At 39.9% G+C, this 26,171-nt stretch overlaps 1 protein-coding gene and 1 non-coding gene across 2 annotated transcripts; one reads left to right on the top strand and one right to left on the bottom strand.

Moving 5' to 3' along the window:
• Positions 1-43: 43 nt before the first annotated feature.
• lmx1al (LIM homeobox transcription factor 1, alpha-like) lies at positions 44-26,123 on the bottom strand. The gene is made up of 9 exons (XM_089018365.1): positions 25,684-26,123; positions 24,544-24,635; positions 23,148-23,334; positions 6,322-6,554; positions 4,943-5,109; positions 4,707-4,784; positions 4,513-4,633; positions 4,183-4,338; positions 44-3,132 (listed from the first exon to the last, which is right to left on the bottom strand). Exons 1-9 carry the CDS (start codon positions 25,722-25,724, stop codon positions 2,975-2,977), a joined length of 1,233 nt encoding a protein of 410 aa, XP_088874491.1. The 5' UTR covers positions 25,725-26,123; the 3' UTR covers positions 44-2,974.
• trnar-ccu (transfer RNA arginine (anticodon CCU)) lies at positions 4,016-4,088 on the top strand. Its single transcript has one exon. It is a non-coding gene; the product is annotated as a tRNA-Arg (tRNA).
• Positions 26,124-26,171: the final 48 nt, after the last annotated feature.

The following is a 26,171-nucleotide window of genomic DNA, read 5'->3' as shown; positions in this document are numbered from 1 at the left end:
TTGAATATACAGTAACATACATTCAAAGCACATCACCTTGGTAGCCACCGAACAAAAAGATTGCAACTCAGCTAAGACCTCACAAATAAGTTACCCCCACAATATATCACAGTAGAAATGCGCACGTATCAAAGTTAATGTGAAAGAACCTTTTTTTAGGAGCCGTAGCAGCTAAAAGCATCGCTAGTCTTGTTTATTTTTTGTACTTTTTTATATATATAGCGCTGCTTTCTTAGCCTGATGCTGCCTTGCCATTTGTCTAGCGTAATCGCCGCCAAATAATCATGCTGCGTTTTTAAATAGGTTTTGTTGATCACAAAAGAAAGTACAAAATATCTACCCCTCTATAATTTGTGATGAGAGAAATAAATATGTACGGAATAGAAACTACTACAAATTATACATCGACACAGTCACACATTTACATTTTGGAGCTTGCAGTTTTGTAGCCAGTGTCAGGGTGCAGTAGATGGGCTATTGTCAGTGTTTGTTTACCTCTTTATGAGGAAATTAGGACATGAAAAGTCTCTTGTCAACCCTGTTTCCGAATAATACTCAATTAAAGGACAACCGACGTCTCCGGACAAGTTGTGTCCATAATTTGTAAAACGGCTTCAAATGACTTCTACTGAGCGTATTTTAATACGATTCCATCGCATATACCTTTTAAGACTCAATTTGAATATTCATGAAGTCTTGTTTTTGAGTTGGTGACGAGTCCGTATGTGACGTCATGAAAGGACCGCCCCCTGACCGTAAAAAAGACGCATTGTAGCGTGCTTCCATCACCTCAATGTATTTTGCTGTACATGTTTTGTCTGAGAACCGTGTTGCACCCAAAAGCCGCCAGAAGAGGGAGTCCAAGCTCCATATAAGGAATTTATCAGCCTGTGGAAACGGGCTGATTGATTCCTCACAACAGCTCGGTGGCCATTTTGTGCCTCTTCTCTGGTGATCCATTGTTGCCCCAATGTTTCCTCAAAATGGCATGGAATAAATTATTTAATCGATTGCAAACATGTATGCTTTCCTCTTCAGAACTATTTGAATCATATTCATAACTGGATGTGTAACAAGAAAGCATATTCTCCAAATCTGAAGCCATTGTTTGGATTCTCCAGCAATGCAAGACGTCTTGGCGTGACGTCATGAACTGGGGGCGGGACTTTCTGAAAATGCCCAATTCGCAGCTCAATTTTTGGCAGATTTTGGACACTTTAAGTCATTTTTATTGGTGTTTTGCATTTTACTAAAAATATCATACTGCATGTTTTGGGTATTTTAGATGCTATCAAACGTTTTTCTGATGTTAGTTAAAAAACAAAAAAGTGATGTCGGTTGTCCTTTAAAACAACCCTGTTATGGTGTCTCAGTGCAAAGCAAAACAAAGCAAAACAAAAAGGATTTTTATGTAATAAGCAGTCATGCTTAAAAAACGGCAACACAGCTGAAGCCTCCAATGAAGAACGCAAGCGTTTTCTGAATAAATTCTCCAGACTGAAAATAAAATACACGCGGGGACTCACAGGTTCGAAATTGTGCCCCTTTTTGGAGGTTCTACGATCATTTTTGAAATGCTTGCTTTCATGTCAGGTTAGTTCAAAAAACCACAGCTTCATGGATAAAAATAATCGGTTACTTTTGAAATCTAACCAGCGTAATATCCTGAGCTAACACGCTAACGCTAGCACAAAACGGTCCCGCTAGTTATTTTGCAATATTTTTTCGACTACATGACAAATCACGATATTATCCTGTGAGTTTCAAACGTAGGAATGTTGACTCCCAAATTCCCTTAAACTGTCATATGTGGTGTATAATGGATATAAAAAAGTCTACACACCCCTCTTTAAATGGCAGGTTTTTGTGAGCCACCACAAAAAAAAGAATTATTTTAAAACTTCCACCATTAACTCATTCACTGCCAGACGATGTGCAAAAATGTGTCCAGTCCAGTGCCAGGGTTTTTGTCATTTTCACTGAAATTGCAGGACCCACAGAAAATTGAGTTTTAGGACTACATAAACATTCAATGCAGCGGCAAGCGAATGAGTTAATTTGGCATTTAATGTGGACAACAAAAAAAGAACTAAAGTTAACTCATTCACTGCCATTCACAAATTTATTTAGGAATTGAAAATATGACGTAGAGCACCATTGCTGATTTTTTGGGGGTTTTGTTTTTTCTTGTTTGGGTGCTGATAAAGCGCTGGCCATGGCCTCTGGCATTTTTTTTCCCTTCCACAAGGGGGCATCATTTCTCCTTTTTCCATGTTAGCGCTTTGTTCCACCTTCAACTGTTGTTAAAGTGCTATACAAACCAATAAGTATGAATTGCATTGTATTTTGGACAGCCGGCCTCATTTCAAGCTCATATAACACCAGACCCGTGTAATTTAGGAATAAACTTTTTTTTCTGATGAAAGAAGAGAGTCTCAGGTTTCTAACGCTGGATTGAATGTTTATGTAGTCTTAAAACTCAATATTCTGTGGGTCCTGGAATTCGAGTGACAATGACAAAAACCCTGGCACTGGAGTGGCCACATTTTTGCACATGTTTGCGAGTGAATGAGTTAAAATAAATAAGCGAACATGTAATGTGTTTGCACAAGTATGTTTGCACTTTTTATGACTAGGGTGTGGCTCATTTTTTTTTTAGATTTTTATATCCATGATGCACAATTCAGTTAGCGTGGGGTGTTTTGTTTGTCTTTTGTTTAAAAGTGCTGCATTTCATTCAACATGACATAAATACCACAAAAAAGATGCATCTGCACATCTTTCACATTTCCAGTGTCTCATAGTGATTCTCATCATGGGCAGAAAAGGGTCGATGGGGAAATAAGTGGCCACGAGTGATATTGACCTAGTTTGGTTGTGTTATTTTTCTCCCCTTCGTTTTAGCTGCGTCTCTTGAGGTGAGCATCAGAAGAGGAAGGGGGAGGGGGGGATTTTGGACGACGGGTTCTTAGGGTCACGAGGTAAAGTAAGAGTTTTGCATGGAGTAGAGGCGGTCGATGGGGTTCCCCACTCTCGCAGCCAGAAGGCCGCCTTCGCCGGCTGCGAGCAGGCAGTCGCCGAGGTGACTTAGACTGCCGTCGCTGTCCAGGTCATGGAACACCGTCTCGGAATCTGTGAAGAGGATTGTACAGTGTTGCCATTTAGAGATAAATGAACCCTCTATCTCCCAAAAAAATGTATTTTGCAAAAAACAACCTCCTAAAATGTTTTATTTAGTCTTTTACTCATTGGATCCAAATTCTGGAATGAAATACGTAGCCCCAAATATGTAGTCAATCCCTTTGTTTTACCGCATTTAGGTTATTTTTGACTGTTTTTAAAGTTCCTACCCGAGGACACTTGAAAGAGACTCTCAGTCATAGTAAATATTATCAGTGGTGTTCGTATTATTATACAAGACAATACATATTGACTTATATAGTGTTACGGTGGTGGTATAGAGTATTGAGGAAATAATGGCAATAGTGTGTGTATTATATATATATATATATATATATATATATATATATATATATATATATATATATATATATATATATATATATATATATATATATATATACAGTAAAGTCTCGTTATATCGATATCGGATATATCGATAGTCCCGGTTATATCGATACTATTTCTGTGCACGCACGGAGAAAATTACATGCAAACAGGGTCGGATATATCGATAGTCCCGGTTATATCGATATTTTTTCGGACTCCCTTGAATATCGATATAACGAGACTTTACTGTATATCAGTCACACAATATTTTTTCTGCGGGTGAGCAGCGGCAGCCGCACGCACCAGCGCTCACTCAACCCGGATTATGAAAATAATAGCAATACTACTAGTAATATCCTACTGGTAAAATATGTATTTGTGTTAGTGGTAGCACGAGTTGAAGAAGTAGATTTTGTAGTGGTGGAGGTTGTAGTACCTGTAGTTGTTTTACATGTATGGGGAAGCAATTTTGCTTGTTGGAGTGATTGACAGCTCTCAATGTAAAGCCTCAGTGGCCTAATGGATAAGGCACTGGCCTCCTAAGCTAGGGATTGTGGGTTCGACTCCCACCTGGGGTGTTTTTAGTTCCCAATAGAGGGAATCTCAGTCAAAGTTGTCTACATTGCAGTCTGTGTCTTGATCCGTGATAAAACTTGTGCCTTTGTTGCTTACCATACGGGTGAAGCTGCTCGTTGGGCAGCTGAGGTGGAGTCAGCCCGTGTCGGAAAGGTTCCCCACCGTAGATGTTGGGATCCAGAGTGAGCAGTTGCTGTCGAGGCAGAGAAGCGTATCCCAGCATGCCGTCCATTCCGTGACCGCTTGAGCCATCTGTGTGGACACACCAAATGCTGCTCATACCGATGAGCTAAAACTACAAAGAAATACTTTTCACGTATTTGAGTGTGTGGAGATTTAAAATTGAACATGGACTCTTCTAAAAGATTTGGAAGCAATGAATCGAACGGTCCAAGCTTTGTCTCAAAACTTTAGCTCATTGCCTACCCTCACTGTCATCATTGCTTTGGCGTCCCCCTCGACTCGCTCCCCTCCTGGCTCCTCCCATTTGCTCCTGTTCCTGCTGCTGTTGTTGCTGTTGCTGCTGTCGCCGGGCGATCTTCTTCATCTGTAGCAAAAAAATAAAATCTCAAGGTAACCCACAGTTTTATATTTTCAAAATGTAATCGTCCCAGTGTTACCTTGGCCCTCTGGTTTTGAAACCACACTTGCACAACCCTCACTGTCAGTCCTGTTTCAGCAGCTAGCGTCTCTCTCACCTGGAAGTTACATTTGGTTTGTTTTATTCCACGGGGTTGGAAAAAAAACTCAATTGCAGTGATGCCTTTGACTTAAGAATTTAGAAATTGTCATCTCAAGTCATTTTTCCGATGAAATGAAAAATCAATTAAAATGGCATTGATCCGTTTCCTCTCACCTTGCGGCAGGGCTTGGCCGACACCTCAAAGGACGCTTTGAATGCGCGACGTTGCTGCGTGGTTAAGATGGTGCGCGGGCGCTTGGAGCGCTTGTGCTCCTTGCTCTCGTCGCCGCCTTTGCACCCGCCTGACACCCCGCCACCGCCGTCCTCGTCTTCGCTTTTCACTGAGCAAAGACGATGAAACAAAATAAATAAGTAAATAAAAGCATAAATAGATACGTGATAAATAAAGAAATAAATAGCTACATAAAGAATAAACAAATAAATGGGGACATAAATAGGCAAATAAGTGAATACATAAATAGGTAAATAATAAATAATAAATAAGCAAAAAAAATACCTGGTTAAATAAATAAATATTTAATTAAAAAAAATAAATGGATACATCAATATCCAGTAAAGAAATCATAAAGAAATAGATACATAAATAATAAACAAATAAATAAATGGGTAAATAAATATATAAGTTAATAAATACATACAGTAACTATGTAAATGAAAAACTAAATAAAAAGTAAGCAAAAAAAAGGATAAATAAATGAATATGTAAATAACAAATAAATTGATACATATAATTAATAAATAAGAAATTTAATAAATGGGTAAATAAATAAGTAAATAAGTCAATAATAAAATAATAAATAGACAAATAAATAATAAATAAATAAATGGCTGAATGAATACGCAAACAAATGAGTAAGTAAATTTGTTAATAAATGCATAAGCAAACAAATAAATGGGTAAATAAACAAATATGTAAATTAAAATAATAAATAAATAAATAAATAAGAAAATAAATAATACGTAAATAGATACATAAATAACAAACAAATAAATGAATGGGCAAATAAATAAATAGGCAAATTAATAAGTAAATAAATACATAAATATGTAAATAATAAATACGTACATACATAAATAGAAAAAAAATGTCAATACATAAGTAAAAAATAAATGATTACATAAATAAATAAATAAAAATAAATAAATGGATAAATAAGTCAATAAAAGTACCTGTGAGCGAAAATGTGCATTGCTATTGTCCTCCACTAACGCTAACCATCTAAACAGTGCGCTCCATATCACTACAGGAATATCCCAGCATGCATTGCAAAATGCAGTTCATGTTCTCCCTTTTGTTGCTCAACACATTTGACTTGACATGAAAAACATTACATTCTAAAAATGATTACGTTATTGCTTGGAGGTGCATAGTGGTAAACTGAGTGAGTGCATGGTTAGCTCATCTGCCTCATCTTTCTGAGGTTCTGGGTTCGAATCCTGATTGTGGTCTTCTCTTATGCACAACCTTTATAATGACGAACAGACCACATTGCTTTGAATCCTTTTTTTAAACGATTTTTAATTCTGTGTACCCGATTCCGTAGGCGTAGGACTAATGGCGGCGAGCATCTCCCTCTCCTTTTCGTAGTCCATGCGGCACAGCAGCTGGCCTTCCTTCAGCACAAACTCATCGCCCCGTTGCAGCCGGCGTTCGCACTCGCAGCAGCTGAAGCAGCCCAGGTGGTACACCTGACCCAGCACCCGCATGATCAGCTCGGAGCGCCCAATCACCTGTAGGCAGGCGCTGCATTTCCTCACAAACAGCCTGCAAAAAAAAAACACACACACACACCCAAGCACGCACGCGGTGAGGGACACCTACAGATTGGATGTAAAGTAGACCATCATGAGGGGGTCAAGGAGCTGAAAGGAGGTGAGGTAATTAAAGACGGAGGCGTAGACAAGGAGCCCCCCAACACATTTCCTCTCGTATTCAACGATTCCAGAGATTAGCGGCGTCTCTTAATTAAAGGCCGTATAAACATTACCCAATTCACAGAGCAGCGAGGTGAACAGCTGCTATACAAGGAATTACTGTACTGTTTGAAGGAAGGAGACTGTTTCATAAGCTGCGCTTGAATTGCACCTTTTTGGAAAGTAGATGGCAGTAGTGAGCTTGGATTGCACTGTTTTTAGTTTTGGAATCGTATATATGAAAATCGTAAATATGAAAGTTAGCGCAGCATTTCACATGTGGCCAGCTTTGCAAAAGAAAAAAACACCCTCTCCATTGCACGTCCTCCATCAAGTGATAGTTAGCCTTTGATCATAATGTCCAAATATGACATGTTTCTGCCATATTTATGAAACAACTTCACGCATCATCGACTGCAGGTTTGATACACCTGTAAAACTGCTGGGTTGAATGTAACTATATTTCGGTGAAGGGGTTAACCCAGCAGTGGGTTCAAAAAGCTGGGTTATTAATAGTTGAGTTGAGGATTTGACCCAGGTCAAGATTCAGTGCAGTAAGGTGTTAAGAATGTCACAATTTGCAAGGTGGTGTACCCGAAAAAGCAGACAGGAGGGAGGAGCAATGTGTACTTGACAAATTATGTTAAATAACGTTAGCTGGACCAAAATCTCAAACAACAAAATCATCAGAACAAAAAGGTCCAAAGTAGCAAACAAAACCATGAGTTAAACATGACAAGACGAAACACACCTGACAGGGTGAAACAAGCAATGACCCAACACAGAATGGTCATGCCGGGAGACCTTTTAACTGCCACTGATTTAAAAAGACCAACTCCTGTGCAGCTGCAGGCTGGACCCTGTGGTGCCACCCATTGGTCACAAACCGAAACGTGACAAGAAATGACCCATTCTGATGAGGTCAAAGTATTACGAAGTAGGTTACCAGGTTATTAGTATGGCTGTGTGTAAAAATGCAGTAATAACAAATAATTTTGCGACCAACAATTTCGCAGAAGAAGCAAATTTCCACATTCTTCCATCCAGCCAATCACAACTTCAAAAGAGATAGTTTCATTTCTTTTTTTTTGTTTATGTCTGATTGATTAAAACGTATGCAGCTTTATTTCTAAAACACAAAAAAGTAATCAATAAATTCAATCACAAAGGAGTTACTTTTAGAACAGTGTGTTTGACACCCTGATCTACACTAAATACAGAATGGGTAAAAATTGGCTAACAATTTGCAATGGTTGCCTTTTGAAAAGAAACTTTATAACCGCTTGTATTTTATCTCAACTTCTCTGATCAAGCATGTTAAAATTTTATCCACCGTGCCTTTTTGATAGCGCTTGGCCTTAACCGGGTCATGGTGGGGAGCTGGTGGTCAGCCAATAAGGTCATACCCAGAACCCCCCTTTCGCTGTTTTGAATTTTTCCCAAGTCTACTCTCCGAACAGGATGGCGAAATGATCGTTAATAATGAATATCTCATCTCATCTCATTTTCCGTACCGCTTATTCCTCATTAGGGTCGCGGGTGTTGCACTGTTTTTAGTTTTGGAATCGGTGGTGAGAGCAGATGTGCTTTTTTTAATGAAATTTGTAAAGTTGGGCGGAGGTCAGTGAAGCAAGTAGCACACCGGTGAGGACATATCTTTTTTTTCCTTTACATTTTTCCCCTCCACCCATCAATCCATTTTTTCAGCGCATGACAGCCAGGGTCAGCAACATTTTTGTAACTGAAGGCTATGTCTTTGGTACTCATTAATGCAAGGGGCTACTGGTTTGATATACAGGTCTGAAATTTGCTCAAATAACCTCAAATATATAATTTTTTAATGACCTGTCATTCTTAATAATGAAGAATATTCATTTCTGGACCTCCTAAAAAATGATGAGGACTCCAAGTACCGCCACTATGCCCAAGATTAAAATACAGTAGTGTCGTAAGTCTAATATTGGTGGAAATAATATTATGGGAGTTTAGTGCAACATTATGCGAAATATGAAAGTTAGCGCAGCATTTTAATGTAGGAAATGTGTATGGAAAATTAGATTTTATTAGTCTTGCAGTGGAGCAATTTACATTTCACAGCAGCAAAGGTATGAAAGGGAGAGGAAAGGAAAAAGTAGAAAAAGAAAATACAGGAGCTGCTGGAAAGGGCATCTTGTAGTCAAAACAACAACAAAAAATTAAATAACAAATAATGACAACACAAAGACACAGTCATTCAATCTTATGCACTTTCTGCACCATTTTTGTTGTATGAAGCAGTTCTAGAAGAAAGAGGAGAGGATCAAAGCATCCTTTTCACCAGTGGATAAGGGGCGTCATGGTGAAATGTGCGCATCTGCTACAAGATAGATGTTGAAAGGAAACATGAAGTTGTAGCATCTGTTGACGAAAAGAAATTGTCTCACATCTCCTTTCCCACATAAATCCGCTTCAATTCCAAGCGGTGACAGTTCCATATATGCATCGCTCAGCAGTCTCCTCCTCAAGGAATATCGTGGCCAAAAATACTGACAAACAATCCGTATCTGTTCCACAAAATGCACAACAACACAAAGTGACAAAAGGAAACACAAAAGCAACAAAGAAAGCAAGGCTCGTCAGAGCACTTGCTGACGGCTGCCTACTCGGGCGCCATCTTGGACTTCACTGCAAATGTCCTCATTGTGGGACTATTAAAGGCTTTCTGATTCTGATGGTGATGGGCAAGTCGTGATAGCAAATTCCGACCTTATTTTAAAGGACAACCGACACTATTTTTTTCCTAACTGACATCAGAAAAACGTTTTATAGCATCTAAAATACCCAAAACACGCAGGCTGATATTTTTTGCCCAATGCAAAACACCAATAAAAATGAATTCAAGTGTCTCAAAACTGCCACAAAATGCACTCGGAAATGGCGAGATTTAGAAAGTCCCGCCCACTTGTTCGTGACGTCATGCCAGGATACTGCTGCACAAAATGCTTTGCTCCAGAATCAAAACAATGGCTTCAGAGAGTTCAGATTCGGAGAAGATGCTTTCTTGTTACTCCTCCAGTTATGAATATGATTAAAATAATTCTGAAGAGGAAAGCATAAAGTTTGCAATCGATTAAAGAAGTCCTTCCGTATCAATTCAAGCCGTCTGGACTCCAATGTCGTCCCAGAAAAAGCACAAGATGGCGCACAAGCGCCGTTGAAAATGGGCTGATTTGTCTGCTGGGAATTACACCTTCTTTATGGTGTTACCGCAATTGGTAGTCTTGGTGCGACACACGATTCACCATTGCGTTATTTATGCAGTTTTCCTTTTAATTTCGCGATGAAAAAATGTGCCCAAAATGCATTGTGTGTCACTTTGTCGGTCAGGGCTGTTCCTAATGTGACGTCACTTCAGGAATCGTCATCAACTTGAAAACAAGACTTCCTAAATATTCAGCGTGAGTCTTAAAGCGTAAAATATAGCTGTATGCGGTGGAAGCTTTGTAAAATGAGCGCAGTACAAGTCATTTGAAGTGATTTTACAAATTATGGACACAACTTGGTGTCGCTTGTCCTTTAAGGGTTTGGCAAATCAAGTGGGCAGGACGAGGACTACATGAATAAGGATGGAGCGACTATGACGGAATCAGAGGTCACGAACAGAGGACGGATGACGGATAGCCAAAATAGCCTTTGACTTTTCGTCTTGCCATCCCTTTCCGGCCTCACCACCACTCATTCCCATTCACCATCGCCTCATCCCCCCCCTGCCATTAAATTCTTCTCAAATCCCCACTCTCGCTCTTGCTTTCCTCCAGCCTCGGCCTCCCTCCACCCCCACCCCGAACTTCCCCCACCTTGGTATTTTCTGCCAGCATTACCAGTTCGCCCTCCCAGCCTGCCTTCCCCAGTTCACCGAAACTAATAAAGACGGGATTAATTAGATTGTTGTTTAAACAGGGCGATGGCCAGACAGACGCTGTAAACTCATAACCAGGGATTGAGGATAGCATGGGGTTAATCTCTCGCCACTCACTTATGCACACTGAGCCACGCACAAACACACTTGGAGTATCAATACCCATTCTGATGCGCTGCCGACATACCCCTTACAAGGCCTGTAATCAGAAATCAAAGATTTTTGGGGGGTTTCAGCAGGATAACAGCGCCGGCAATATCATTTGAGCCAAAAAGCAGTAACTAGATACAAACTGGGATAAGGTGCAAGGGAAAACTGGCACGGGAGTGAGCAAGGGGGAGGAAGGCACAGACAAGAAGTGTCGTTGCTCCCTTACTGAGTGCGAGGAAGGTGTTGCTCCATAAATCTGGAGCCAGGTCTGCACATTAGAGCTTCTAATCTGTCATTCCGTCCCAAACGCAGCTGCCACGGTTAATCTCTTCCGTTCCATCTGCCAAATAGCATCTCCAAATTCCCCCCAAAATGACTGCATTAACAAGTTAGTGGCAAATAGGAGAGTTTGCTAAAGTACTCATATTTTGTACCTGATGGGCGAGTGCGCAATTCAAAACATTTTTTTTGCTACTTTTTGTTCAAACTGTCACTATGAACAAAGAGCAAGATAAGTGATCATTGGCTAACTTTCATAGATGGAAAGGCCATGAGAATTCAAATGTGACACAGAATTAGCAAGATTTCCATTGTTGTTACTCACCTTTTTGGTTTTAAATTGAATGAAAATGATCAAAAACAGAAGTTTAAACCGATAACATTTCATGTTTTAGGAACACTTCAATATAAAGAAGTCATGCGACTGATATCGTGAACGCGGTTAACATTGAACAGTTGCGAGCTTAATATTGCTCGAGGTATTATTTTTAGTGAAGCTGAATATTTTTCTTTGACTATTTATCATGACTACGCATGGTTGTGATCGTATGCCATCAACGACAACCGCGTTTGAGAATTGGCTTGACGGAAAACGAATGGAGCGAGGCTACATTCAAATCTTGCTAGCGGTTTTAAAACCAAAAAGGCTCAGCAGGATAATTGAACTACTTGACACCTGAGATTGCTTAATGACTTTTGAACATTGCCGTTTATGTCCTCAATGTTTGATATATTTCATAAATGGTAGCTTTTATCCCTGTGTTATGTCTGAAGTGCCAGCATAGAAAGTACATATCGGGGAAAAAATATTAAAAAGATTCTGGAAAAACCTACTTCACTCATTCACAAATGTATTCGGGAATTGAAAGTATGACGTTGAGCGCCATTCGCAAAATTTTTTGTTTTTTTTTCTTTTTTGGTTGCCGTTTAAGCGCTGGCTCTGGCCTCTGGCAATGTTTTTTTCCCTTTTTTCCATGTTAGTGCTTTGTTACAGCTTCTGCTGTTGTTAAAGCGCTATATAAACCAATCTGTATGTATTGCATTGTATTTTGGACAGCCGCCCGCATTTCAAGCTCCCATAACTACAGCCCCATATAACTTAGGAATTAACTCTTTTTTCTGATGACAGAAGAGAGTCTAAGGTTTCTTATGCTGCATTAAATGTTTATGTCATCCTAAAACGTAATATTCTGTGGGTCCTGGAATTCGAGTGCCAATGACAAAAACCCTGGCACTGGAGTCGACACATGTTTGTACGTCTGGGAGTGACTGAGTTAAGTAGAGCAATGGAGTATTTGCGATTTGTTACTTCACACAGCTGCTCTCCAGTGATAGGTCTTTAATAATACGCAACGTTTGCCTTCACCCATGGGACAAAACGCTTCAAAACGATGACGATCGCTCAACATGAGACCAACCGTGTTAAATCCCCGCATTCCCTAAATAGAGGCGGTGCGCGCAGCATGTTGCGAATTGACTCAGCATAGCAAACGGAGGCAACTCGGGGCAACTGCCCCAGTGGGGGGTCTGTAAGTAGATCATTCTAATCCCCCCCCCCCACCACCACCTAATAGAAGTATCATTCACACTGGCCCTGACAGGGGTGGATGGAACAAGCTGCTAAAGAGCAACCTCATGCAGGGCCATCGTGGGATTTTAAGCAACATACTTGAATGTATAGACCCTTCTCAAGGGAATTTAGCAGGAAAACTGGATCAAAATTGTGACTTTACAAGTGCTTCAAAAAGATGCGGTCTTTGTGATCATGCGGGAGGGTGCTACATGCCATGACTAAGAACATGTACATTTATTACAAGACCAGGTGAAAACAAGAGGAATTCTTGATAGGAGTGTTAAAAGTTTGACGTCATGCCCCACCCACATTAGCTATCATAGTAAAAAAAAAATACTGTACCTAATTCTGATATATTTGATGTACAAAACGTGAATAATTGTCTTCGATTGAGTGCTTTACAGTAAACCCAGTGGTGGACCGTCAAGGCATAGAAAGCCTTCTCTGCTGGCCTAAAATGATCTGATTCACAGGCTGATGTTAATTATATTTTGTCCATGAATTCTTATTAAATAATTCCAAATTGTCTTTCAGTTTCCTTTTATTACTTTTCCCCTGTTGTGCTGCTTCCAGACGTGCGTTTTCATATTTAAGCATTTAACCAATCACATTCCAGCCTTCATTTGTTACCAGGGTCAGAAATCTACCTGGACGCCTTCACCATCAGTTCTGCAGGCCCTGTCGCATCAAATGTGTCCATCAAACTGTTGCTCTAACCAATCAGATTTCAAGTTGGCAACCCAAAAGGGGTACCGATGCCATCTTGAAGGCGCTTGTCGTCTAGTTTTCACTATACTATAATATACCATACACCATATACTATATATTAAAATTGGCTCGTCACTAGCCAATCATAGTTTGCGAAAATTGATCTGATCGCAAGCCGCTAAGTGATGAGAGCATACTGACCAGAGCTAGCACACTGTATCGATGGCGAGCTGCATGAACAAAGTATTGTGTTGATTTAATAGCTAGTTTTGCCAACCCACAACGGCTGAAGGAGGAGAAGAAATTGATTTGGTTGCAGATTTACTGTCAGTCATTTTCAAGATGGGCTTTAAAAAAAAAAGGACATCATGAAGAAAGGTCAGTCAGTTATTTCCTGGCTAATGATACCCTCATTGGACTTGTAGTAAATCACATTTTTTTTCAGTCTGGATTGATTCAGATGTAGCACTAATGAAGGCCTGGTGATCAAATCCACGGCACGCCATTGCCGACACCAATACGGGTACATCACGTGTTGAATATATTACACAAGTATTGAATTGCAAAAATATGATTTTTTTTGATCGAGCATATTGAGCTCGTCCAAAAAGGTGATTTGTTTGTCACAAGAATAACAAACACATTTTTAAGGTGTGCATTTACATTGGATGATACAGAGGCTTAAAGCAATTTATATAGGTGAGGCATTGTCATCCCTTTGAGCTGTATTTCACACTATGCAATCAGACTAACACAATCAAAATCCTTGCCACAAATCTAACGTCTCGCCTGCAAACCATGCAATCGTTTCATTAATATGTTGATGCCTCAGAGTGCTCTTTTGGAATTGTGATCCATATTTCAAGAAGGATGCGTGTAGTTTGGCTAATAATACAGAGCTCGGAATACATGTGAGTTGACCAGCGTTGCGTTGCAAAAACTGAAACGGCAAATGATATGCGACTGTTGTACTTTTAAGTCATTTTCGGATCCATTTTCTTAGGTGTGTGTGTGTGTGTGTGGGTGGGTGCACGTGCGTGCGCGTTGGGCGGATATTGCTCTGTGAAGCAAAATGGCTCAGAGCCAAGGTTCAGTAATCACATCATCTCTGTTTATTAAATCTCCCTGCACTGCTTCTGTGTTATTAAAATCTCCCGGCATTCCCCACGATACTTGCTAGCCCCGCCATCTCTCGCTCACTCACTTACACCGCACACGCGTGTATATGATTACATGGAGTACAGTGAGCCACATACGTGAACGCACACACACATGTTCACACCAATAGACAAGGCTATATACACATACAGTCGCGTAATGCTCAGTTTGTGGAAAAGCAGATAAGGTGCCTGGGTACAAACATCCATAAAATAAAGCCAGATGCTGTTGTTTGGGCACCGTGGTCGCCGCTGATAGAGTAACACGGTAAACAGTCCTCTTGCTTGAATGAAAGTTTCCAAAATGAGTTAAGAAAATAAACACACGTAATCTTTACTGCCCTGATAAATTACCTCCCACAACATTCGTCAAATCTAGATCTACCCTAGAAATGTATTGACGATTAGAAAACATTTGATTTGTAATTACACCCAAAATGTGTGAATATTTTAAAAATTAAAGATATATTTTACTATAATATGATATATATATATAATATGATATAAAGCGACACACAATGCATTTTGGGTACTTTGTTTGGTCTGAAAACATCGTGTTGATGGTGAAATTAGAAGGATGCGATGGTGAATCGTTGTGTGTCGCACCAAGACTACCAATTGCGGTAACACCATATAGAAGCGGACACAAATTCCCAGCAGACAAATCAGCCCATCTCCAACGGAGCTTGTGCGCCATCTTGTGCATTTTCTGGGACGCTACATTGGAGTCCAGATGGCTCGAATTGATACGGAAGGACTTCTTTAATCGATTGCAAACATTGATGCTTTCCTCTTCAGAACTATTTGAATCAGATTCATAATTGGATGAGTAACAAGAAAGCAACTTCTCCGAATCGGAACTCCGTGAGCCCATTGTTTTGATTCTTCAGCAAGGCAAGACGTCCTGGCGTGACGTCATGAACTGGGGGGCAGGACTTTTTGAAAATCCGCGGTTCATTTTTATTGGTGTTTTGTATTTGACTAAAAATATCAGCCTGCGTGTTTTGGGTATTTTAGAAGCCATAAAACGTTTTTCTGATGTCAGTTAGGAAACCAAAAAAATGGTGTTGGTTGTCCATTAAGAGTTCTTTTTTCACCAATGTTTGTCGCGGAGTGAGTTCAGTTTGGCGCCACCGTATGGAGTAGACCCTTCTTCTTCTTTTCCTTTCGGCATTTCCCTTCAAGGGGTCGCCACAGCAAATCAGTGTCCTCCATCTTTAGAGGTTTGATCCGCATATTTGTTTTGGCCAAGCTTTTACGTCGGATACCCTTCCTGACACAACCCTGTGTATTTATCCGGGCTAGGGACCGGCACAAGAAGACTTATGTCCCTTTGTGGCTACAGAACAAGCAACTGGCTCAGTAAAAGGCTCCCAAACACAAAATGGTCATTGGCACAGCAACATTCAAAAAAGCAAAAACCCTAATTTTCTTAAAGCACCAGTTGTACATATGTTGAGCGTTGCACAAAGCTGTATGAAGCACATGGGGGTAAAAAAAATGTGATGTTCCATTGCAACGCGCAGACGATTAAAAACCAGCGTGTGTTGTCATTTCTCTCAGGATATGTTTGATTTTCACCTGATGCTACCAAAAATTAATGCAATGCGCGAGAACCTCGCTCACATGTGTGCGTTTTCGTGTGCGTGTATGTGTGCGTGTGTGTTAGTTTAGATAAAACAGTTAATCCCCAGGCCACCAGAACGCAATATCCTGTCTGCCCGCTTCTCATTTCCTGTCTGTCTCAGGCGGAGCGGGAAGCAGCGGGGCAGGGGCGCGGGGTGCTGGGATGGCGGTGACGGGGGACAGCGGGACCCGTTGCCCCAGAAACAGGAGATGCAGCGATTCGGCGGAAAGTGTCGACGGCATTCTCCCTCGCTACCCCGCAACACCCCCCTTCCCCACTCTTCTATTCTCACTCACACTCATCCTCCTCTTCCTCTCTGCTTTTATTATCTCAGATTTAATAAAGGCAAGGCGAGCAGCTTGTTCTGCCATGAAACATTTATTAGCTGTCTGTTATAAAATTGTTGTGTGTGTGTGTGGGGGGGGGGGTGCTGGGGTGAAAGATGATGGGGTCTCATAATATGCAAAAACGGTGACAATATCACGACCCCACACATGTGGCCAGCTTTGCAAAAGAAAAATAACACCCTCTCCATTGCACGTCCTCCATCAAGTGATAGTTAGCCTTTGATCATAATGTCCAAATATGACATGTTTCTGCCATATTTATGAAACAACTTCACGCATCATCGACTGCAGGTTTGATACACCTGTAAAACTGCTGGGTTGAATGTAATTATATTTCGGTGAAGGGGTTAACCCAGCAGTGGGTTCAAAAAGCTGGGTTATTAATAGTTGAGTTGAGGATTTGACCCAGGTCAAGATTCAGTGCAGTAAGGTGTTAAGAATGTCACAATTTGCAAGGTGGTGGACCCGAAAAAGCAGACAGGAGGGAGGAGCAAGGTGTACTTGACAAATTATGTTAAATAACGTTAGCTGGACCAAAATCTCAAACAACAAAATCATCAGAACAAAAAGGTCCAAAGTAGCAAACAAAACCATGAGTTAAACATGACAAGACGAAACACACCTGACAGGGTGAAACAAGCAATGACCCAACACGGAATGGTCATGCCGGGAGACCTTTTAACTGCCACTGATTTAAAAAGACCAACTCCTGTGCAGCTGCAGGCTGGACCCTGTGGTGCCACCCATTGGTCACAAACCGAAACGTGACAAGAAATGACCCATTCTGATGAGTTCAAAGTATTACGAAGTAGGTTACCAGGTTATTAGTATGGCTGTGCGTAAAAATACAGTAATAACAAATAATTTTGCGACCAAAAATTTCCACATTCTTCCATCCAGCCAATCACAACTTCAAAAGAGATAGTTTCATTTCTTTTTTTTTGTTTATGTCTGATTGATTAAAACGTATGCAGCTTTATTTCTAAAACACAAAAAAGTAATCAATAAATCCAATCACAAAGGAGTTACTTTTAGAACAGTGTGTTTGACACCCTGATCTACACTAAATACAGAATGGGTAAAAATTGGCTAACAATTTGCAATGGTTGCCTTTTGAAAAGAAACTTTATAACCGCTTGTATTTTATCTCAACTTCTCTGATCAAGCATGTTAAAATTCTATCCACCGTGCCTTTTTGATAGCGCTTGGCCTTAACCGGGTCATGGTGGGGAGCTGGTGGTCAGCCAATAAGGTCATACCCAGAACCCCCCTTTCGCTGTTTTGAATTTTTCCCAAGTCTACTCTCCGAACAGGATGGCAAAATGATCGTTAATAATGAATTATATCAGTATTATAATTTATTCATCAGATATATATACAGTGATACATTGGCTTACGAACTTAATTGGTTCCCAGACAGAGTGTGTAAGGCGAAAAGTGTGTATCCCAAAAATTAATTTCCCATAGGAAACCATTAAAATGAGAATAATCCGTTCCCAGGTCCCCATGAAACATAATTTTCTACTTTCTAATTTTCTAAGCCTTAAAACTATACAAAATATACCTTATTTTATGTATAATAAATGTGCCATGGTATAATAATTAAAGAAATAAACTGTACAGTATAATAAAGTCGTTTTATTTACCTTTGTGATGGTCGATGGCTTGATGGAATGGATAGCTTTTTGCATAAAGTGTCTCAAAGAGCTCTGGTTGTACATCTTGGAACTTGTGATATTGCAACAGCAACAGACACACTAGAAACATCATTAATAGCTGGGTTCCTTGCTTGTCTTTTCATTTCAAATTGAACTGATAGCTAGTGCGGGTTATTTGTGGAGCCTGATTGATGGGAATTTTAACCTTGCAGTCTATACTCTGCCTTTGAACTATCAAAGTTGAAACGAGTCCCAATTTCACTCTTTTCTATCCATTTTGTCACTCTGTTGTCTGCCTCCCCCTTAAATATTTAAACCACCTCCCCTCACTGCTGCATTCTTGACCAATCACGTGGCTTTAACCGACGACTGGGGGCGGGGAATAGAGGAGCAACGCAAGCCGGCTGCCATTTTCTTTTAGGAGAACGGGCTCGTTCGTGAACGGCACATCACACATTATGGCAGCCCCGTGTGTATCCCAAAAAAAATAGTTTGTATGCCAAGGTAAAATGTTCATAAATTGAACGTTCGTAAACCGAAAAGTTCGTAAGCCAAGGGGTTCGTAAACAGAGGTATCACTGTATTCACGGTCATCCTGAAAATCACATCTGTGCATTCACATTGACACATTTGAGATATTCAGGAGTCAACCCGTTTAGCTGACGATAACGTGAGCTTGTTGACAAATGCCGCCGCGTTAATGGTATTTCCCCATAGTTTGTTTCAAGCCTGTCATTGAGACAGTCACAAGAATTCGGGCTAATTAGCATGGTGCTCAATCAGAAATCTACCAGCCCCCCGCCTTTACCCGTGCGACCCATTGTACTCCCTTCAGGTTCCCTAAATCACACGAGTGGTAGACAGGGATGAGGAGGAAGGGGGGCAGCGACATTAAGAGAAAACAAGAGATAAACTGTTTGGTGTCATAGCTGCGATCAATCTCACTGAAAAGGAAATGAGGTTTGGGATGGAGAAATATGATTGCAAAGCAGACAGTGACGGATGAGGCGGCAGATAGAAGGAGAGACGCAGCGGGCTACGTGGAGGCAAGATGGCGGCTTCTCTCTGATCACCCATTTTGAGCTTTTTTTTCCCAATCAAGCGGAAATTAAATCCAAAATTGTCTTTCATATAAAAGACAAATCATACAGAGATTCTGACATTTAACTCATTCACTGCCATTCCCGAATTTATTGGGGAATTGAAAAGTGTGATGTGGAGCGCAATTCCCGAATTCGTTCGGGTTTTGGTTTTTCTTGCGGGGGGTGCCGATAAAGCGCTGGTCAGACTTCTGGCAATGTTTTTCACTTCTATGAGGGGGCAACATTTGCTTTTTGTCCATGTTAGCTCGCGCTTTGTTACAGCTTCATCTGTTGTTAAAGCGCTATCGAAATCAATATGTATGTATTGTATTTTGTACAGCCGCCCCCATTTCAAACTCAGATAACTTCATCCCCATATAACTTAGGAATTAACTCTTTTTTTCTGTTATGTATTTTATTGTATGTTGTACAGCCACCCCCATTTCAAGCTCAGATAACTCCAGGCCCATATAACTTAGGAATTAACTTTTTTTCTGATTAAAGGAGGGAGTCTAAGGTTTCTCACGCTACATTGAATGTTTATGTAGCCCTAAAACTCAATATTCTGTGGGTCCTCCAATTTGAGTGAAAATGACAAAAACCCTGGCACTGAAGTGGACACATTTTTTTGCACATCGTCTGGCAGTGAATTAGTTAAAATTCCCAGCATCCTCCTGCTTTCATTAAAGTTTGATGAACTTTAGAAATTACAAAGTAAATGAGTTCTGGAGAAATGTTTGTCGATCGTTGGGATGCAATACCACTGCTCTGAAAATCTGATATATAGGCGGAAGGCTCTAGTTTAGGCGCGAAAGCTTCGATGTAAACATCTGCTCACAAACAGGGCGGCATATGAAATCACGCATGGTGCATTTTGAATCCCCTCATTTCCATAATAAATCAAACAAGAGAATAAACACCTCCTGTTATTTCAAAGCACAGAGAAAATGCTTATATTCATTGTCCCTTTGTTCACATGATACCAGAGAACCTGTAAATATATTGCTAGCTTATTTGAATCATTACCTCACTGACCATGGCAAAAAAACAACTCTTTTATTTCCTCCAATCTTATCTGAGTTGATTCTTGATGATCCGAGTCATGTTTTTTGTTATCTTTCTTATTTTCCCAAATCTTTCAAAAAATAATGCAGTTAGGCTAACGATAGGTGAAAACACAATCAGTATACACAATATTTAGTTGCAGTATCAAAAATGATTACGCAAATTGAGACATCTTTTAACTAATTCGCTGCCGTTCACAGTTTTCTTCGGGAACTGAAAATATGACGTAGATTCAAGAATTTGTTTGGATTTTGTTTTTTCTTGTTTGGGTGCCAATAAAGCGTTGGACGTGGCCTAGGGCAATGGTTTTTTTCCTTTCCACAAGGAGGCAGCATTTTCCTTCTTTCCAAGATAGCGCTTAATTCCAGCTTCAGCTGTTGTTAAAGCGCTATATAAACCGCTATATATGTATTGCATTGTATTTTGGACGGCCACCCCCATTTTAAGCTCAAATAACTCCAGACCCATATAACTTTTTTCTGATAAAAGAATATAGTTTAAGGCATAGGTGTCAAAGTCAAGGCCTGGGGGGCAGATTTGGCCCATCACATCAATTTATTCGGCCCTCAAAAGCAAATTGTGACATTCCAAGTCCAAACCAAAATTTCTAATTGTCGTATTTAAAACCACAATAGCAGTCATTATTTTTGACTTCAGTTTTGAAAACTAGTTATTCATTAATTTGTTGTTTATTCTGTATGTAATATGTGGAGGAAATGAAACATTCTAATTGTTTCCCCAAATTCTTAACGCCCCTCGAGAGGAAGACGTAACTACAATGTGGCTCGCGGCAAAAAAAATGACTTTGACAACACTGGTCTGAATGTTTATGTAGTCTTAAAACTCAATATTCTGTGGCTCCTGGAATTCAAGTGACAATGACAAAAACCCTGGCACTGAAGTGGACACATTGTTGCACATCATCTGGCAGTGAATGAGTTAAGGACTCACTGTTGATAACCAACCACACCCACAATTGCACTTCGGGACAATATCGAGTGCCCATTTAACCTACTGCGCATATTTACAGAATGTGGAAGGAAACTGGAGCACCCAAAGAAAACCCACGCAGAACATGCCAACTCCACAAAGGAAGGCTCCAGCCTGGATCCCAACCTTTGACCTTTGTACCGTGAGGCAAACCTGCTAACAAATTAGCCCCTGGCACCAGATTTGGATCATAAGAGGAGGTAGGGGAATTTTTATGGAACAAATGATGACAACTGTCAAGCACAATAATATACTGCATATATTACTGCATTGTTAACTCGCCGCTCATTTTAGAGTGTAAATGCAATGATATACGAGCGTGATAAAACGATTCCCAATCCATGCTCCAGATCCCGGCTGCTATGTGTAAAGCCCACATACAGGGGTGGGAGTGCATGTAAGGAAAACAAGGAGACATTGTTGCTGATCCACTGAAGGTCACAGGCTGCACCGAGTGCCAAGTCTGGCACCGAAACAACCCGCAGAACAAGGCGGCAATCCATATGGAATGCATACAGCGGGGCTGAATCAACCATGTCATAAATGAGCTCAGGGGTATTAATCTCGGTTGATGACTACAGTCATTACACGAAGGGAACAAATATGCTTTTTCACTCCCAGGAATTAAAAAAAGTCATTTTTGATTAAGCTCATGCTTGCACTATTCCCACTCCCCCCCACCGCAACTCCATAACCCCTCTAAGATAAACGTCATACAATGGGACTTTCATCAGAGGCCAGTTCCTCTTTTCTTTATGCTTCATCTAGCTCGCTCCTCCAGATGTCAGGTAGAGTGGGAGCTGCTGGATGGCGCCTGACAATTTTCAAAACATTGATAGAAGTGATGCACAGCACTGAATGGACAACACGTAGAAAATGCAGCCCCGGGAAATGAGAAACAGTGCATGCAAAATATTTGATCACAGTGATGTTTGCAGTGTGCTTCCTAAACGAAAACATGAACAAACTAGTCTGTACTAAATCAAACGTAATAAAGTATAAAGTTCAGCTGTTCGAATGGGATGATTTTTTTTCCCTGCTAAAACTGGCACTTCAATCAAAAGGGAGGGATTTATAAACATGTCCAAAGCAAAATAATTCTGTTTAGCAAGAAAAGAAAAAAGTATATTCCAACACCTCAAATTTATTTCGGGTCAATCAGAATCATTTGAATTAGTGGAAAATGTGGAGGAGTCTCGTTTAAATTTTGAAGACAATTATCAGCCACATATTTCATTTTTTTTTTCATCTCGCCTACGCAAAAAGATGTTTATAGATCATTTATGTTGCAAATGTTATTGGTCACATGACTTCATCCGTTTATTCAAAAACAGAATGTTATTTCGAATTGATGATGTAGAAAATGTACAAACATGATCATTATAAATCAGTTACTGGTTTAGCATATGGCGTCAGAAAACAGTCAAATATGCTTTCACTTGCTTTCCAAAATAAAAGCTAGAACAAAAAAGGTTTGTTTTGTTTCAACACAAAGATAATCAGTCAGAAATTGGAGAATGTTTACTGTTGAGAAAATGAAATTCTTCGGACAATTTGAAATACAAAAAAAAAATAGGATATTTAAATAATTATCGATTAATTTGATGATGTATTCGTTTTTATTTAATTGGATTGGATTAGCCTTTATTGGTCTCGAGGTGGAGAAATGTACATTTCACAGCAGCAAAGCGTATGAAATCTAGTTATAAACATACGTACAAATAAACCAGACGTTCACCCCATTTAAATAACTCGTGCGTGTAATATGTTGCGCTAGTGGAGAGGAGAAAGTGGGTTTCCAAAGCAACTCGTTTTTCCACTATTCCGAATCAACAAACAAAATAAAGTCCCCACTACCGAGCTCTCCTCTGTGTGACGGCGCATGGATGACTGAGTGATGTGATTCTTACTTCTCATAATCCGGCTTGCAGTAGAGGAGTCGGTCCCGGCAGTAGCACGTCCCCGTGAGCGCACTCAAGCACACCGTGCACTTGACGCACGACTCGTGCCACGAGCGCTCGTTGACTCGCAGCAGGAAGCGGTCGGCTATCGGGGATGAGCAGCCCGCGCACACTTCGCCGCCTCCAGCGGGGTAGTCTGTGAACCAAGGCCCAGATTGTATTGTATGACACAAATTCAAAAATCCCTACCACAAGTTTTATAAACGAACCTGGGAATGAAAAAAGTCCCAACATTCGACAGTCGGCAATGAACCAGTTCCAGAATTATCGACCGCCATTTTTGCTAACCCTCAATTAGTTGCTAACTCAAGGGAGCCCTCGTCATATTTTCAGAGTGGTGGGGGGTGTCTCTTCTCGGTTAAAAAATAATCAAATGAATATGGTTAGTTACAATTTTAAAATTCTATTAACCAAAATTTCCATAAATAATAATATAATGACTCGAATAGCTTGTGTCCCCCCAGTCCGACATGGCGACGGATTAATACGTTATATCGAGCAGCACGGCGAAGTTTGGACTGCACCAAGTTGAGAAGAGGTGTTCTAATGTTTTGTTGGATAAAATAAGCGACTTGTATTTTTTTTCGAAAATGTCTTCAGGTGTGATATAGTTCTAGTAATCGCCATTTATTTTTATTAAATACACAAATAATCGCCTGAATGATCAAAATGATCAAAAAAATTGTAGAGACAACCCTGTGTTTCACTTCTAGTCGCTAGCATTAATTTTATAGCACACATCGGTAATTGGAAAAATATGAGATGGATAAATCAAATGCTCATCATTATTATTGATAATGATTATATTTCTTTTCGTGGTTAAATAAAATAAGCATGAATATTCTAAACAGTCGATAGTGAGGCGGTTTTAGGAGTGCGCATTAATTTTGTTCTACACATTAATAATGCATGACAATGGATTGAAATGACAAATTAACAGGACGATTACAGTGTAGTAATTCACATCACACGATTATTTTTTAATCTTAAATGTAAAAGCATTTATTTTTGTTTTCTCGCTATTGTGTGTGTTTTTGGGAGCGTGGGTCGTTTTTTTATAATAGGCCTTAGACGGGGGGGGGACGCCACGCGTTTTCTATTTATTTAATGTCCTTCAATATGGTATCATATGATTCAAGTGTATTAGTATGGAGTGTTAATATCTACATCGTATGTTTGTATTGTGGAAGTAGTCATCTAAATAAAAAAGCCAATTCAGCAAAACTATAAGTGAATGTTGTGCTTCTATATATTGGCCTCTTTTAATGTCATTTTTTTTTGACAAATAGCAGATACTCTTTTTGTCTTTATTTGACATGCTCGTCGGTGTGACTTATTCGCTCACCAACAAAAGGTGTTGAAGATGGAGGCTGCTGCAGACACGACTGTTGACTCTCTTCCGTTTTCATGCCTTCTCTCCTTGCCTCAGTGTGGTCGCTGGACAGACAACAAAAAATGCGTACCCACAAAAAAATCCCCAACTAAGCATCAAAAACATATTGAAATAAAAAAACAGATGTTGTTTTGGATACTCCGAGAATCAAATGCACAACGTGAAAACTTTACACTCATATTTTACGTTCAAAAACGTCCAAATAATCCTGTCAAAAATTCAGGTACAATCTGGCCTGCATATGGATGATTTGTTACACGAAGTTTCATTTGTGCACACACAAATTGAATGGTGCACCTTTTGAGAATCGCGCATAAACACACAAAACGCACCTATAATAAAAGAGGACAATTTAACCAATACTTGTTTTTCGTGGCATACTTTGTACCAATTTATTTCATTATTTTAAATCCCCGTATGCAATTTAAATTATAATCTGGTTAGCTCTCGTCAATGTAACAGTAATTTCCCGCTTGTTTTATAACATCGTATGCTTAATACGGTAAATTCACCGGCCAGTAATCAAATTGTACTCAACATCCATTCTGATTTTTTTTGTTGCCTCATTATTGATATGAAATAAATATTTCAATATCGTCATTCTTAGATAATGGTCAATGATTGCCCGTTTAATTGCCGCAATATTTAACGAAACAATAACCGGTGATAAAATAAATGAATTATGGAAATTCAAGCGTAATCTGATTTGGTTTTATGACTAACTGGAGGGGGGAGGGTTGAAAAAAAAATTACACGAGGGGCACATTGGTGTTTTGTTATGCACCGTTAATTGCATGTTGACACTAAACGAGAAAAAAATAAACCTACTGCTGTAATGAAAAGAGAATAATCATTTAATCATTTTGTAGAGGGCAAGACAACAATTATGATCGTAAAATAAAAGTGAAAAGAAAATTAAGGAACTATTACTAAAGAGAGAAAAGGTGTATTTCAGTGGCTTGCGTGTCTTTAGCAGCAAATTTTGTTGGTGTTGCAGATTCAAGTTAATATAACAACAACAACAATTATTATTATTATTTTTATTATTATAGAGTAAAATCTACCAACCCTGTTGCACGAATGCTGCCTTACCTTGAGGTGAAACACACTCCAGGTATCTCTGTGGGCAACATTAAAAATACAATGGCAACTTCCAGATGCGTTCACGGACCGCTTTCCACCTGCACACTCGCCGTCCCTGTGTGTCGCCCAACTAAGCATCCATGACGACACCACACCACCACGCTCAACTCCACGCTGCAGACGGAGTATTGTCTCTCCTCCTCCTCAGCTTCTTGTCGAGCAGCCGAGTTGACTCCTCTGGCGTGTTTGTGCGTAGCGGAGGGGGGAAAAAAAGGAAAAACAAAGGAGGGGTGGGAACGAGCATGACAGAGGGATGGATACGAACGGACTGCAAGGAGAGGGAGGGAGGGCAAGGTGAGGACATGGAATCGATGGATGAAGCACTTTAAGATTTTGGGATGGAAATCACAAGTATTTTAGTGCTGTCCAACTCGTTATTTGTTCTTAATTTGTAAAACATTACCCCTTCCTCTTTAAAAGTCACATTATAGACACAT

The sequence above is a fragment of the Hippocampus bargibanti genome, linkage group LG17 (genome assembly GCF_051943395.1).
Source record: "Hippocampus bargibanti isolate YZ-2025 linkage group LG17, ASM5194339v1, whole genome shotgun sequence".
NCBI classification, from domain to species: domain Eukaryota; kingdom Metazoa; phylum Chordata; class Actinopteri; order Syngnathiformes; family Syngnathidae; genus Hippocampus; species Hippocampus bargibanti.
This window is presented reverse-complemented; position numbering and strand designations above follow the sequence as displayed.